At 32.3% G+C, this 16,540-nt stretch overlaps 2 protein-coding genes across 5 annotated transcripts; both read left to right on the top strand.

Moving 5' to 3' along the window:
- The first annotated feature begins 7,046 nt into the window (after positions 1–7,046).
- On the top strand, positions 7,047–12,136 carry LOC105143942 (3-hydroxyisobutyryl-CoA hydrolase, mitochondrial). Its single transcript, XM_011052546.2, has 8 exons — positions 7,047–7,160; positions 10,122–10,212; positions 10,484–10,548; positions 10,648–10,889; positions 10,965–11,206; positions 11,284–11,500; positions 11,584–11,771; positions 11,837–12,136. Exons 1-8 carry the CDS (start codon positions 7,158–7,160, stop codon positions 11,965–11,967), a joined length of 1,179 nt encoding a protein of 392 aa, XP_011050848.1. The 5' UTR covers positions 7,047–7,157; the 3' UTR covers positions 11,968–12,136.
- Positions 12,137–12,364: 228 nt separating this feature from the next.
- On the top strand, positions 12,365–16,526 carry LOC105143943 (3-hydroxyisobutyryl-CoA hydrolase, mitochondrial). 4 transcript variants are annotated; one of them, XM_011052548.2, is made up of 8 exons: positions 12,365–12,843; positions 14,492–14,585; positions 14,834–14,898; positions 14,998–15,239; positions 15,317–15,558; positions 15,628–15,844; positions 15,930–16,117; positions 16,183–16,526. In XM_011052548.2, exons 2-8 carry the CDS (start codon positions 14,564–14,566, stop codon positions 16,326–16,328), a joined length of 1,122 nt encoding a protein of 373 aa, XP_011050850.2. In that variant the 5' UTR covers positions 12,365–12,843; positions 14,492–14,563; the 3' UTR covers positions 16,329–16,526. The 4 variants fall into 4 exon arrangements, with proteins under 4 accessions (XP_011050850.2, XP_011050852.2, XP_011050849.2 ...); XM_011052550.2 differs by having other exon boundaries at positions 12,365–12,848; XM_011052547.2 differs by lacking the exon at positions 12,365–12,843 and adding an exon at positions 14,168–14,414.
- The last annotated feature ends 14 nt before the right edge of the window (positions 16,527–16,540 follow it).

Genomic DNA, 16,540 nt, shown 5'->3' with positions numbered 1-16,540 from the left:
TGCGGATGGGCGTGATGGAACCGCCCCGTGGTGATTCTCCCTCCTTTTCGTTTCAATCGAGACACGATCTGGGGCTCGCAGCCCCTCGTCCCCTTCCAGGAGGCAGGCACGATCTACCCCCCAAACCGACGCTCATTAGCATTTGTGTCCGCTTTTCCGCCCGCCGCGGAAACGCTCGCGGCGAAACTACCCCTCGACCCTCGTCGCCGGCCGGGGGTAGGAGTGTAGGACGCCGCTCGGCGACCATCCTACTATCATCCCCTGCGTTCTTCTCCGCACCCCCCGTATGACCGCCAGGGCCGCTGTATTTACCTGGAGGCAGAAACAGGCCGCTGCCGCCGCCGCGGGCACGCGGTAATTAATCCCATGCTTTCCGCGGTCGAAGCTCCTCCTTTTTGTCTGGCCTCGTTATCGGTCGTCGGATCGTCGACTTTCTGCTCCGGGTCTGAAAAGAGAGAGTTATTTTACGAATGAACTCGGGAATTTTGAACACGTTATCTTCTTCTCGTGATAAATCATGGATAACGTAGACACGAATTGTGTGTGTAATCCGATTATAAAATTCTGTTTTATAAATCGTTTCCTGTTCATACTTTATATCTTTCGAAGTAATTTTTTTCTCTTTTTAGATATTTATATTGAATATGTAAAGAACACCGCACATGTGTGACGTAGTTAAAATTAATCTACTGCTTTAACATTAAAAATAATTGATTATGTTTTCATAGAATGTTTTCCAGGATTCAATTTTTTATTTTTCAAAATAAATTTTATTTTTAAAAATAAAATTCATTTTATGAAAAACACTTATAATTGCTTTCACTAATAAAGTATGTAAACATAAAAAAATAATATATATATATATATATATATATATATATATATATATATGTTATATACACATGCATATATATAGAGAATCTGAGGTAGAAATCTTCAGGCAGAAATGAATCTAAAAGAAATCACAATGCAGATAAAGCGGCCCTGCATGTTACTCGTGACAAGTGCATTTCTTCTGTCACATGCTGCCTCACTCTCTCAGTTCCTGTATATTTCTCCGTTTCAATATCCACTTCTCTTCTCACTAATAACACACCTTCGTTTTCTTCTTCCCTTTGTTCTCTCTTTGTCTTCCTTTTCGACGATGCGTAAGTGAACTCTCAGGACCGTCAGGATGATGTACATCAGTCGGACGTAAACTCGATTTCGTTCTTGCCAATCTCAATTTTTCAGACACGATTTATCGTCCTCAATAAAGTACGTCGTGCTTGTTGCGCGATTTTCACCGAAGAAGACATCCAATATTTGCTGCCTTCCGGATAATGCTAAATTTGCATCGTTTAAGGCAATATTAAATCTACAGAAGTTATCCTCTCTCGTAACATCGGTACGCCGCAAATCTCTCCTCGCACCAGATGAATGCGACCCTGAGACATGTACCCCGTGTTTGTCGCCGTCAAACTCGGCAATATTTAAATGCGATTGCATTCAGGGAATGTAATTGCTCGGGCTATACTAGCAGACTTCGCCTTGTCAGTCCGTTTTACGAGATATGGACGGACGGAAAGGGAGAATGAAGGGAGTGCAAGTAGAAGGAAATTTAGAACTTAAAACATATAGTCAATTTTCTATTCTTAAGGAGGTTCTCGCGTTACTTCCTAACCAATAGATAATTTACTCATAATAACATGTAAAACAATTAAAATAATGGAATAAAAAGGTATTAACGATAATTTATGCCATTATACATAATTAATTTTGTATGTTACTAATTTTCGAAATGATAAAATAAAAATTGTAAGATGCTCATTTGATGTAAACTGTACGGTCAGTTTAAATAAAACTTTACGAGAACAAACTTAAGTGTTTACTTTATAACGATTTTTAAATTGTCTTATACGCAAATGTCTCAATTTAAAAAAGAATAACTACAAAATAAGGTTATATCTTCAACTTGTAATGTAAAATTTTATAAATTTAGAATTAAATATCTTCAAAATAGTGCGTCAAAATAAATCGTCAATGAAATTTTTTCTAGATATTATTAGCTTTTGTATTACATGTATATTATAGACTTGTCTTATATTTCATCAAACGCGAGAACTTCCTTAACTTGTTTACAGAGATATCACGATCTTAATCTATGATCAAAGAGAAGAGAATGAATCTTCGATTGATATTTGAAATCAAAGAAAAAGATCAAGTGAAATAAAACAAAAGAATTAATAGGATATTAGAGAAGATGCTTCAATAAACACAGTACCAAATTTCTCAAAGAATGCTTCTTTAAATTATCGAAATTTCAAAGCATTTGTTATATCGGTCATGCTAATTAAACGATTATATGTAGCGCGCGATAAACAATGAGATAACGGGAATATAGGTGTAAAAGTCGAGTGTGTACATTACTCGAAATATTCGCGCTTCTCAATTTCTGGGAGATGAGACGGCGACAATGGGAACGCGCGAGGACACCCTCGTGCAAACGATGAGAGGACACCCTCTCTTCGCTCTTTCAGCAGAGAGAAAGAGGGGAGGGAGAGTGAACGGTACGACGTGGACGAGGGTGGACGGGACGAGAAGAGGGGCAAAATGCCGGGAGTGCGGCCTATAACGCAGGCAGACGGAGCCAATCAGAGCGCAATGCGATTACCTTAACGAGAAATCCGATTACTTATTCATTCGCCTAACTCGAAATCAGTTTAACTAATCGTTTAATTCGGTCGCTCTCTCGCTACCAGCCCCTCCGGTCGGTCCCAGGCCTTCGGATCTCCCCGGCCTCGGAGAAGAGGAGCGTAGACGCCGGCGACGAACGGGGGTTACAATGTCTCACCAGGGACGTAGCGAAATCTCGCGCGGCATCATCCGAGACGATCGCATTTCGAAGCAAAATATATGAACAGGATTTCTAAAAAAAAAAAATTAAGTTATCGTAATCTCTTTAATTTACATCTCAATGTTTGATCGCGATTAAGATTAAATTAAATGTATTATCTACGAGAATAATCAACTTCTATCATGGATAAGTAAAAACTGGAAAATATATTTGTAATTTGAACATTACTGATATTTTTAATCTAATTAATGTATTTCTTGGGACTGTTTTATTGCTTGTTGCTAAACAATGACTTAAAAATTAATTATTTATTCGCCTAATGGATTTCAAAGAACTTTTCTACAATTTCTATTGTATCGATAATCTTGCTATTCGACGTAAATTGAAAGAACATCTTCAGAGACAACTTTGAGAATCTCACCTTCCCAAAAGACTTGTCGATTTACGTCGGCTTCCGGGGCTCCTTCCGGTCTTTAATCCATCTCTGAATCTCGATCCACCCCTCGACTCGCATAGACCATGCACGCACACGCGTGCCTGAGCATTCGCACGCGTACACGTTTGAACCAAACGCTTCGGAAGGGGATGGGCGATGCGGAGCAAAGGAGAGGGCTCATTCAATTCAATTACGTAATGAATTGTCGTGTCTTGAGTAAACACCCTTCCTCGCCGCGACTTGCCGGTGGAAAATCCAGGGCGGTATCCACTGGCACCCTCCTCCCCCCTCTCTCTCTCTCTTTCTCTCTCTGATTTCCAGCGGGAGGAGGACGGGATAGCGGTTTAGGTAAACCAAATCAATCTGGCACCGGCTATATGAAATCCCCTCTGATGCACCTCTCGCATGCGTGTGCTGGTGAGCTGCCTATGTGCAAGCAAATCCGGATTTCCGCGTGCGTTGGTGGTCCTTTACGTGCGCGCGCGAAAGCGCAAACGTGCACGCGTCCGTAAATGTAAACATGCGTGCGATAATGCGTGATTACGCGTGAAGACTCGATTCTGCCTCGGTTGCACGTGGGATATCCTCTGAAAAATCACGATTTTATAACAAAGACTCGTTCGATTAATTTGGAATCGATCTTACTTGATCCCTCTGAGTGGATCAAGTTGCCAGGCATCGACAGCATATTTATGATAAATATTTATTATTATTCATTTTATGAAATGTATATTTTATATATATTTTATATAAAGCTTTATTCGAAATATTATTAAAAGATAGACTAAATATTTATAATGTAATATTATGATAAATATAAATAAATGTTTCTGTTAAGTATTTCTTATTTGAATTATAATGTCTTATTAAGTATTTACATAGCATTTACTCTACAAGATATACAATAAATATTTTATAGTATTTATAATGGATGTTTATGATCTATGTAATCTAAGATTACAAAAATATTTACAAAATATTTAAAATAAGAGTCTTATATATATTTATAAATATTTTGTAAATATTTTATAAATATTGTGTATTGTCTGGATCGGTGATAAAAAATGAAGGACTATAAAAAGAATCAAGGATTATATAATATCATATAATAATCATCATAATACTATTCACGAAACTTAAAACCACAAAATATATATAATCAATTGAAATGACACTATTTTTGTAACAGAATACTTTTCAAGATACTTACATCATTTTGCAGATTAATTAGACCAAACATTTTCAAATTTGCCGATGTCCCGGATAAATATCCTAGAATTGAATTCATTCAGACGGGGCTTGAATAATTTCGACGATTCCTAATTTGTCATTCAGACCGAAGAGCCTTGATCTACAGCACTAAAGACTTCTCGTCTTCTGTTTGCAAGAGCAGTATTGGTAATTTTCGTGTGTTCTCCGCAAATTAACGGGACCGACTCGAGTGACGGGGGTTGCACGCCGGGGATTTACACGACCATCGGACTAACTCAAAGGAACCAAATTGACGGTATTACTAGATGCCGATCGAATTAAACGCTGCATTGGGACAAACGGCTATCGACTGCTCTAACATTCCACAGTCTCGACTTTCATCGATTTGATCGCGAAATAATACAATGTCCAATCCTCACGAATATTCTCAGGAGAATCTTCCATGGTGAAGCAATCGTCGATGGCATCTTCAAATTTAACAATCAGTGCCTTCCGAGAAATCGCCCTTCCGCAATCATCTAGAACGGTTAGTTTTGGTAAGACAACTGAAGACAACTTTTAAAAATGATTTTCAAAATAATGAAGAAAATGAAAGTAGAATGAAATAAAATAAAGATTCGATCGCTTTCATGAAATTCTCGTCGAAATTTCGAAGTCAGATTAGTAATGCAAATTTTCAATTAAGAATAATTACGTAGTATGACCGGTAATGACATGCAATGACGAGTATAGTGATACAGTGTCGCCGTGACGAAAATTTAAAACGTACTGACACCTGGTGGCAAAATGTAACATCTAGTACATTAGGGTCATAAATGTACTAAAAAAAAAGAAAAAGCATGAAATAAAATAGGTACAGATATAAATATATACTTATTGTTGATTTAAATATGTACCTACATATGTACATACATATTTCAATCTGTATGTAAATATGTATTTTACTTACAATTTGATTTACATTTTAATATGATTAATAATATTGTTTTATTATAATTTCGATGAAATAAAGTTAAAATATTTTTTTAGCTTATGAAAAGAGCTTTTTATTACTCTCTCACACACAAACACACACACACACACAATATGTCATAACACATATACTATATAGCATATACATATACATATACACACATATACGTACATATATATGTATATTAATATGCTTACTAATTTATCATAATATAATATTAATATATTGCAACAGAAGATAGCCTTTTAAAATAAAATAAAAACAAAATATTAATGTATTTTGTTCAACAGACAGTAGCCACTTAAAAGACTTAGATCATATTAATCACAGTCATATTTTTGTTATTACGTATACAAAACTGTTTTAATATCTCATTATAATCATTTTCATTGTTATTTATTGTGAAAGTATGCCTTGAAAATTGTTTCAATAATTCTTATAAAGGTCTCTATGTACAATACTTTATATTAATTAAAATTTTTTTGGTATGCAAAAGAACACTACGATTGTATATACAATCTATTTAGTTTAGTTTTTATCAGATTAAGATTAGAAAAATTTGCTCTGTTGTTACATTACTATGAAGTAGAGATATAATATTGCTGTAGTAAATTTGAATAATTTTGGGAAAACCATTTCATTTCCTATTTTTATTAAACCTACTTCTACTCAAAAAATTGTTCAGGTTCTTCAAAATATGACAATTTTTTTATATTCTGATAATAACCTGCACTCTAAATTAAGAGCTTCCAAATCATTTAATGTAACGTAATTAAGAAATTGCTTAACGAGAGAAACAATTGATATATGATTTCCGCTTAAAGCGTTTATTAGATCAAGTTCTAAAAATGTAATAGATTTAAGATATTTTGTAATGATGTACTAAAATAGATCAAAATGTAATAAAAAAAAATACATTTGTACTAAAAACGGCAACACTATAGTGATAGCACAATGGTGGGAGGCACTGGTGACTGGCGTACCCTCTGGTGAATTTCTTGGAAAAATCTTGGCGGATCATTGGGTAATTCATAAATTTGTATTACAATCTGAAAGGTAAAGAAGATTCCTGCATTATCATCTATTCTCCGGTAATCAGGAGATCAGATGATAATACAAGATCTACGTTTACCGGGAGATCTATACGCGGTTTGCAGTAGTATTCTGTAACTGTCTTTATACGTTTACTGACTTGTTGGTGTTGATGCGCAGGTATTTTATATGGTGAAAAAGTTGCGCAACGACATATAACGATATCGACATTAAAAGTTTTATTACAGAATAGGATCTTTGACTTATAATCTATAAAGCCTAAACATAATGCGAAGGCAACAGCGATAGTGATAAACATAGCGATAGCAATAGCGATAGGAATAGAGGAATACGGATTATAATACGAAATGCATATGTCAATGCATGTTGGATTCGTCTGTTCCTATCACTATATTATCGCTATTTCTATCGCTATCGCTGTTGCCTTCGCATAATTGTGTTTAGGACTTTATCCATCATTGGTAATGAATATATATCTCGTGATAAAAAAGTTTAAAAAATGTTTACAGGATCGTGTACGAAGAGTTCAAAAAGTTTGTGCTCAGCAACTGTATCTGTTCCTGCTGCTGCTGCTGCTGCTGCTGCTGCTGTTTCTGCTGTTTCTGCTCTTCTTCCCATTTCTGTTTCTGATTTTCTCTAATCTTGTGATGGTAATTAGATGACCACAATTGGAGTTCTATCTGATAAAAATTGTTCTTAGATCTCATATAATTTGGGAATACCTAAAATATATATTCCCTATTGGGAATATATACAAAATTATATATAAAAAAAAATATTATATATATATAGACTAAATTAATCAGTCAGTTGTCACCTTGTATGCTCATTTTTTTCAAAATCTATTGATTTTGTATTTGTTATGCTATTGATGTACAATCTTACGAGCGTATAAGAATTTAACAGTTTATATTTCTTATAATATCTCAAAATATATTTAGAAAAAGTATCATATTTTAAATGTATAAAAATTTCAGAAAAAAAATTTAAGATATTTTTTTTTGAAATCTTCATACATTTAAAATGATACTTTTTCTAAATATATTTTGAGATTATAAGAAATATAAACTGTTAAATTCTCACACTCGTAAGATTGTACAATAGCACGACAAATACAAAATCAATAGATTTTGAAAAAAAATGAGCATACAAGGTGACGACTGATTAATTTAGTCTATATTCTACTATTCCACTTATATAACACACGTACATTTCAGTCTTGACTTAGCTTTCCTCAGCATACGTAAATTTTTTCCTTAACATTAACATGAAGAATCTCATGTCACGTACAAACAAAACGCAGACGTCATATGGTATTCTTTGAATTCTATTGTAAACTAATTCTTCAGTTTGTGGCGAGAAAAGGTAAAAAAAATAAAACATTGTATGTATCATCAAGTAAATGTTTTTATGCGTAAATGTTTTATTACGCTACCTTTTCTCGTCACGAACCGAAGAATGGGTTTACAATAGAATTTTACATTATGGAATTCAAGTACATCAAATACTTACTGACACCGCAAAGGAACACCAACGCCATATGACATTTTATTTATTGTACATGAAATAAGATCCTTCGTATTAAATTAATATTAAGAAAAAAATTTTTGTATGTGCTGAGGAGGGCTAAGTCAAGGCCGAAATGTACATGCGTCATATAAGTGGAAGAATATAGACTAAGTTAAACAGTCACCTTGTGTGCTCGCATATTTTTTTAATCTATTGACCTTGTATTTGTTATACTATATTATAAGAATTTTTTCACTACATGAGAAAAAAAAGAGTGCTCGTATAAATCTTTAGTAGTGCAAATTTGAGAAAAATGAAAAGAATTGGATGGACATTATGGAAATGACGATTTTTATTGAATTATATATTGAAAAACAAATAATCCAATTAATGGACGAAAAGCATCATAAACATATAGATATATATATAAATCATTAGAATCTAAAATAAAAGAAATGAGTTTGATTAAAACTCATTTCTTTTATTTTTTAGGCGCACAAATGATAACCAAATTAAAACATTTGAAAGAGATGTACTTCAAATGTAAACACAACAACAGCATTAGCGATGCCGAACAAACAAGATTTCCATATTACGATGCGATAGAACTTCTTCACATACATTAGTGTAATTTAAAGATTTTATTTCATTTTGCTTTTTAATACATGCATACGTACCGAAGGGCAATTTATAATAAAAAATTAACAATATTACCACTTGAATTATATTATTTATGTAACGATTTTTTTTTTAGTTTATGTAGTTAGTTTTTTATGGGTTTATGGGAGATACACGCACACTTGGCGCCTTTTTTAAATCTTTTTTTAAAAAGATAATTTTGTTGAGTATGCCTCAAATACTATTATAAAATTAATAAACTTATACATACTACACAATACACTTGTTAATCATCAATTTCAAATGTGCGACTTAAAAAAAGGCTAGTGTAACGTAGATAGCACTGAAACCAATAATTCAGGTTGCTTATGAAAATGGATGATGCCTAAATCTATTTTGAGTCGCATTAAGCCATAATATAATGCGAGGCAACGATAGCGATAGAAATAGCAATAGAAATAGCAATAACGATATACTATATAATAGGAACAAAGGAATCCAACATATGAGAACGCATATATCAATGCATTCCTGTATGTTAGATTCCTCTGTTCCTATTCGACTATTGTTGTCGCTATTTCTATCACTATCGCTGTTGCCTCGATCGCATTGTGTTTAGGGCTTTAATCTTAAGCGCGTTGCTTCATTCTGTCGTAGTTATAATTATAATGAATATTAATATTATAATGAACGAAAAAAAGATATAGAATAAAGTTTATAGTATGAGCATCCAAAGTGGATGAATTTCATGTCTACGAGCGTCATAACGCTTCTAAACGTCGAGCGGCATTTAGATTGTGCACAAGGTGATAGATTAGAAAGATGGCGGAAGTAAGGCACCAAAGCCCATATTCTGTAACGTTAAAACAGTAATAACATCATTACGAAGATATTTTATAGTATAAAAAGTTGCGCAACGATGTTTACTGTTTTAACGAGTTACAGAATAGGGTACAAGGAGAAGTCAAATCAAAAATTCAGCCATGAAGTGTCAATCATGCCGAGCTTTATAGTATATATAACATAAACTAAATTTTTTCAGCGCAGTGAAGTTTGGAACACAACCATACATATGTGTATCCGTAACATACTGATTTAGGGTTCCGAGTTACGCGTGAAGCGCATGATGTATTGTTTTATCCTTATTATTTGATGAACAACAAGAATAAATGATGCATCACATGCGTTTCATGCGTACTCAGAATGCACTCTTATTGCAGTGCATTCTGCAGTGCTAATCAGCCGATGAAATAAATAAATATATCAGAATATATATATTTTTGTTACGGTGAACCCTGAATGCGGAGAGTATTTTTCCAATATCAATAGCGATAGCCAGCAGTTATATATTTTATGTTATTTTAATACTTAGCATTTAGATGGTAATTTACATATCATTACAAATGGTAATTTTAATTCGATGTATAAATTAGAATTTTGCATATCAGGTAACTGATATTATAATATGTCATTATTTTTTTTAGATACGATGCCTTGCAGAAAAACCATATTGTTCGAGTGTCAGTGCTACAGTCTCACGTGTTAGATGGCTGATGACATTAGGATCGGATACAGGTGATGATACATTTTTTACGTCTTCGATGCAATTACTGATTCGATCATTTTATTATTTTTCCACACAAATATTTTTGTAAAATATTATTATAAATATTTTCTATCTATAATGCACAGTAATATTTTTCTTCGTAGCATATCAATTTGAAAAAAATCCTTTTAGATTTTAGATATTTATATCATTATTAAGATATTTATTATAAGTGTTTTAATGTTTATATCATTAGTCTCTTTCTAAATCGTAAATAGATCTTTAATCTTGCAATTTCAGTATCTAAACACACTAAAGAAACACTCAATACTCGAACAAACATGGATGAGATCATTACAAAAGAAGTATGTTTGCATATTATTATGATTAAAATGTTTTATCTTTATCAAATACTATTAATTTATTAGAATTATTTAAGATTATATTTATTATGTATATAAAAGATTGGGGATAATGGCATAATAGTTTTAAACCGACCTAAGATGTTGAATTCTATAAATATGTCCATGGTTCAAAAAATATATTCCATCCTTAAACAATGGGAGTCTTCAAAAAAACTGGTAATAATAGAAGGTATAGGTGAGAAAGCATTTTGTGCGGGTGGTGATGTCAAAGCACTTACCTTGTTATTGAATGAACCAACAGGATATGTACAAAGCCAAAAATTTTGCAAGACAGTGTATACGTAAGTGTCTGTTTAAGAGTAAATGCATCTTTTATCTACTTATGTAAGCAAAATGATTTTGCCTTCTGTTTCTAGTTTAAATCATTTGATCGGCACATATAAGAAGCCTTATATTGCTATTATCGATGGGATAACAATGGGAGGTGGTGTTGGATTATCTGTACACGGTAAATACAGAATTGCCACGGAAAAAACTCTGTTTGCTATGCCGGAAACGGCAATAGGATTGTTTCCTGATGTTGGTACGACTTACTTTTTATCCAGGTTGGAAGGTAGATTGGGTTTATATTTAGGTCTAACAGGGCAAAGATTGAAAGGTATTCAATCTACTTCAATTCTATTGAGAATTCTATATATATATAAACAGACATTTATGAGCATATGTTTTATGAAGGTTTCGATGTTTTTCTTGCTGGTATTGCGACGCATTTTGTACCATCGGAGAAACTCGCAGATTTAAAACACGATTTATTTGCGTTGTGTGAAGTCGACATCGAGCCCATTTTGAATAAGTATCAACAAAATTTAAATCATGAATTCAGCTTGGCACCTCATATGTCACAGATAGAGAATTGTTTTTCTGCTCCAACCATTGAAGAGATAATTGAAAGGTAAGCTAAAGATATTAAAAAGTAAAATTAATATTTTTTCATTTGTAATACAGAAAAAGATATAATTTGTTTTTTATATTAAGACTGAAGAAAGATAATTCGGACTGGGCACAAAAGAATATAGAAATATTGCTTAAAATGTCTCCATCTTCTCTCAAAATCACCAAAAAAGCGATTGATGAAGGAAAAGAAAAATCTTTAGCAGATTGTTTAAAGATCGAATATAGATTGGCCTGTGCCGCTTTAAGCAGAAATAGTGATTTCTATGAAGGTAATAAGATGAAATTTTAGGTGCATTTTGCAGGTTGTGTTTTTGGATCACTATTTTATTTCTAGGTGTCAGAGCTCTTCTAGTCGACAAAGATCAGAAACCAATATGGAAGCCATCATCCTTGGCCAACGTAACGGATGAATATGTAAATAGACGATTCGCGGCATTTCCTGCAGAGAAGGAATTGCAGTTGTGAACTAACAAATTATAAAAATTAAGAGATATTTGTTTATATGCACTGTGGATATATATAAATACAATATATATACATATTGTTATAGAAACAAATTTTTACTACTTTATTTTTAATCTTGATTTTGTACAAATTGAAATCTATAATATATTAAAATCATTGACATTGTTAATTTTTTTTTTTTAAGCTGGATTCTATAAATATAAAATTAACTTTATCTGTTCAATTTATTTTGTATTTTTTCTAATTTAAGAATTAGAAAAAGATAAAAAGTAAATTGAATTGAGATTAAAATTAATCTTAAATTGGTTAATCTCATATATTTCTTTTTATTTTTGTATTAAAGGATTTAATTTAAAAACTTACTGTAAATACCAATCACTCTACACAAAAAAATTAGAGGAGCACTTTAAAACTGACGAATTTTGTCGATTTTAAGAAACTAATATCTCGGCTTGCAGGAATCGCAAGATATTTTTTTCTTGACGCATTTTAGAATAAAGCCTCTACTTTGAAATAGCTTAAGTAAAATTTTTCGTCCCATTAAACTGTTTTTTTTTTTCGTAAAATTAGAGTTTTGAAAATGACATTGCAGCCTTCCACGAGCAAATCAACAAGGTCACCAAATCAGTTTTGAAGCTGAGAATTTTCTTTTTAAAATAAAAAAAAGAAAATTATTCTAGCTTTTCTATAGGAGCTGATCGAGTTATATATAGGTTCCAAAGTAGATCCTATATTTTCTAAGATTTTGGTTAAGTTCCGCTGGCATTTGCGTTATCCGATATGCATCACGAAGAAGTTCCTCTCGGTCGAAGTTCGCACCATGCACGCATAGCAGAGAAGATTTGGAATCATTAAATACTACGGGAGCAACAAATCGTGAGGTCCTTACTTTGCTAACACACGCACCACACGCACGCACCACACACATACATATCACACACATTTGTTATGACTAAGCCACTGGAGATTATTCCTCTTATTTTTATTTTTGCATTAATTGCAAAACATTACATTAACATTCATTTTTAAATAAAAAGTATAACCTCCAATGGTTTTGATTTTGACAAATGATAATGCAGGAATCTACTCTTTAGAAAGTTGATAAATTATACTAGATTATACCACCGACGAGATATTATTAAAGACTATCAACTCTGGGCAAATTTTTGGCGGTATAAAAAGGGCCCCAAGAGGTCCGGAGATAATTGAAGAACGCTGACATTATCGACAATTAATACAAATTTATTATTATTAACATAAATATTTGGCTTATACATTATTAAATTCATGATTTTTTTATTATATAAATGTTCTATAAATAAATATGCATATTTGTAAAGCTATAATATTCTATGTATTGCAGAAAATTACAATTTTTTTCTCTACAATTATCATCTCTGTTGATAATCAAACTTTCACGATAATACTGAAATCACAATTTTAAAGAAAAATCGGGTATTATTGAGTTATAAATGCATAATTACGTCTACCAAATTAATAAAATCACAAAGTTAGTATAATATTATCAATTTTTAACTTTTAATCATTTTAATATTCACAAGGACACGAACTCCCCTGGGTGCGTTCCAAAACTTGACTCTGTCAACTCCGAATATCCTTTATCTTTACTCAACATTGACAAGGATAAAATAATATTCGAATAGCAGAGTTGAATTTTGGAACGCAACCCGTAAGGATGTCGGTCTTTAATAGTATCTCGTCGGTGATTATATTGGGTCATCTAAAAAGTATCCGCGGTTTTTTGTCACTAGATGTGTTGACCATCAACACCATCTGGATGGTGTTGATGGTCAACACATCTAGTGACAAAAAACCGCGGATACTTTTTAGATGACCCAATACTTATCAATTCATAGATTGACATCGTTCCGAGGCGCTATTGCGCGATATAAGCTGTGTTCTAAAATTCACAATCAGTTGAAGATTTATAAAGCAGAGAGCACAGACTCTTGCATATCATATGACATGCATAAGAAATTTAACCAAGCAGAGTTCTTTATCTCATGGATAGGAAGGAAATGAAGGATTTTGATTGATACATTTTCTTATGTATTATGTGTTATTCGTTATGCAAGAGACTGTGCTTCCCGCTAAAATTCTATAGTATGCGTGACGTAAATTATAGCATGTTAATGCACTAATTCGTGTAAGTGCGTACTGAATACGGGCAATATAGTATACGTTACGTAAACTGTAGATTTCAGCGTTGGCAGTGAATTGAACCAATTACATGTGTATACACATGGCATACTGATTTATTGTTGTGCCAATCAGTCACAATAAATGAGTACATCAGAATATATACAATTTTTTTTACGGTCGACTCTGAGTTGAATGCGGAGAGTATTTTTGCAATATCAATAGCGATAGCCAACAATTACATATTTTATATTATTTTAACACTTAGCATTTAGATTACAAATATGGTAATTTTGATTTAACGTATAAATTAGAATTTTGCGTGTTTGGTAATTATAATATAATATATCATTATTTTATTTAGATACGGTGCTTTGTAGAAAAATTATATTCGAGCGTTAATGCTACAGTTTCACGTGCTACTGTTAGATGGTTGATGACGTCAGGATCTGTTACAGGTGACTATACATTTTTTATGCTTTGAGTTATTGATGACTTTATTCTTTTTTCACACATAAATATTGCTGTAAAATATTAAATATTTTCTATCTATAGTACACAGTGATATTTTTCTTCTTAGCATATCAATTTGTATCATAAAAGAATCCTTTTAGATTTTAGATATTTATATTATTATTAAGATATATTTTAATGTTTATCATTCTCTTTCTAAATTGTAAATAAATCTTTAATCCTGCAATTTCAGTATCTAAAGACATTAAAGAAACATCCAGTGCTCAAATAAATATGGATGAGGTCATTACAAAAGAAGTATGTTAGCATATTATTATGATTAAGATGTTTTATATTTATCAAATACTATTAATTTATCAGAATTATTTAAGATTATATTTATTTTGTATATAAAAGGTTGGAGATAATGGCATAATAGTTTTAAACCGACCTAAAGCATTGAATTCTATAAATTTGTCCATGGTTCAAAAAATATATTCTGTCCTCAAACAATGGGAATCTTTAAAGAAGCTGATAATAATAGAAGGTATAGGTGAGAAAGCATTTTGTGCGGGTGGTGACGTCAAAGCACTTGTCTTGTCATTGAATGAATCGGCAGGAAATCTACAGGGTGAAGAATTTTTCAGGACAGAATATACGTAAGTGTCTGTTCAAGAGTAAATGCATTTCTTTTATCTATTTATGTGAGCAAAATGATTTTTTCTTCTGTTTCTAGTTTAAATCATTTGATCGGCACATATAAGAAGCCTTATATTGCTATTATCAATGGGATAACAATGGGAGGTGGTGTTGGATTATCTATACATGGCAAATATAGAATTGCTACGGAAAAAACTCTTTTTGCTATGCCAGAAACGGCAATAGGATTGTTTCCTGATGTTGGTGCGACTTACTTTTTATCCAGATTGAAAGGCAGACTAGGTTTATATTTAGGTCTAACAGGGCAAAGATTGAAAGGTATAACTTCAATTCTATTGAGAATTCTATATACATAAACAGACATTTATAAATATATGTTTTATGAAGGTTTCGATGTTTTTCTTGCTGGCATTGCGACGCATTTTATACCATCGGAGAAACTCGCAGATTTAAAACGCGATTTATTTGCGTTGCGTGAAGTCAACATTGAGCCTATTTTGAATAAATATCAACAAAAATTAAATCATGAATTCAGCTTGGCACCTTATATGTCACAGATAGAAAATTGTTTTTCTGCTCCAACCATTGAAGAGATAATTGAAAGGTAAGCTAAAGATATTAAAAAGATATCAAATTAATATTTTTTTCACTTGTAATACAGTAAAGGACAATTTGTTTTTTATATTAAGACTAAAGAAAGATAATTCGGACTGGGCACAAAAGAATATAGATATATTGCTTAAAATGTCTCCATCTTCTCTCAAAATCACCAAAAAAGCGATTGATGAAGGAAAAGAAAAATCTTTAGCAGATTGTTTAAAGATCGAATATAGATTGGCCTGTACCGCTTTAACCAGAGATGGTGATTTTTATGAAGGTAATAAGATGAAATTTTAGGTATATTTTGCAGATGATATTTTTGGATCACTATTTTATTTGTAGGTGTCAGAGCTCTTCTAGTCGACAAAGATCAGAAACCAATATGGAAGCCATCATCTTTGGCCAATGTAACGGATGAATATGTAAATAAACGATTCGCAGCATTTCCTACAGAGAAGGAATTGCAGTTGTATACCAGCAAATTATAAAAATTAGGGAAGATATCTTTTTATATGTATTATTGTATTATTGTAGATATATTATATAGCAGTGTCTTACGCTTCGCTTGTCGTAGCGCCGAAATACTATGGTGTCTCCAGATATACATATTGTTATGGAAATAAGTTTCTAATTACTTTGTTTTTATATTCTAATTTTGTATAAATTGAGATCTGTTGATATTGTAACTTTTTTCTTTACT

The sequence above is a fragment of the Acromyrmex echinatior genome, chromosome 16, assembly GCF_024713525.1.
Source record: "Acromyrmex echinatior isolate Ae372 chromosome 16, ASM2471352v2, whole genome shotgun sequence".
Lineage (NCBI taxonomy): Eukaryota > Metazoa > Arthropoda > Insecta > Hymenoptera > Formicidae > Acromyrmex > Acromyrmex echinatior.
Note: the sequence above shows the minus strand (reverse complement) of the source record. Positions and strands in the feature narration are given on the sequence as shown.

What these genes read in the sequence shown, in the direction of transcription:
- LOC105143942 (XM_011052546.2), top strand. An exon ending in TTTTGCAAGACAGTGTATAC is followed by an intron (nt 10,890 to 10,964) that starts GTAAGTGTCTGT and finishes TTCTGTTTCTAG; the next exon opens with TTTAAATCATTTGATCGGCA. An exon ending in AACAGGGCAAAGATTGAAAG is followed by an intron (nt 11,207 to 11,283) that starts GTATTCAATCTA and finishes TGTTTTATGAAG; the next exon opens with GTTTCGATGTTTTTCTTGCT.
- LOC105143943 (XM_011052547.2), top strand. An exon ending in AACAGGGCAAAGATTGAAAG is followed by an intron (nt 15,559 to 15,627) that starts GTATAACTTCAA and finishes TGTTTTATGAAG; the next exon opens with GTTTCGATGTTTTTCTTGCT. An exon ending in ATTGAAGAGATAATTGAAAG is followed by an intron (nt 15,845 to 15,929) that starts GTAAGCTAAAGA and finishes TTTTATATTAAG; the next exon opens with ACTAAAGAAAGATAATTCGG.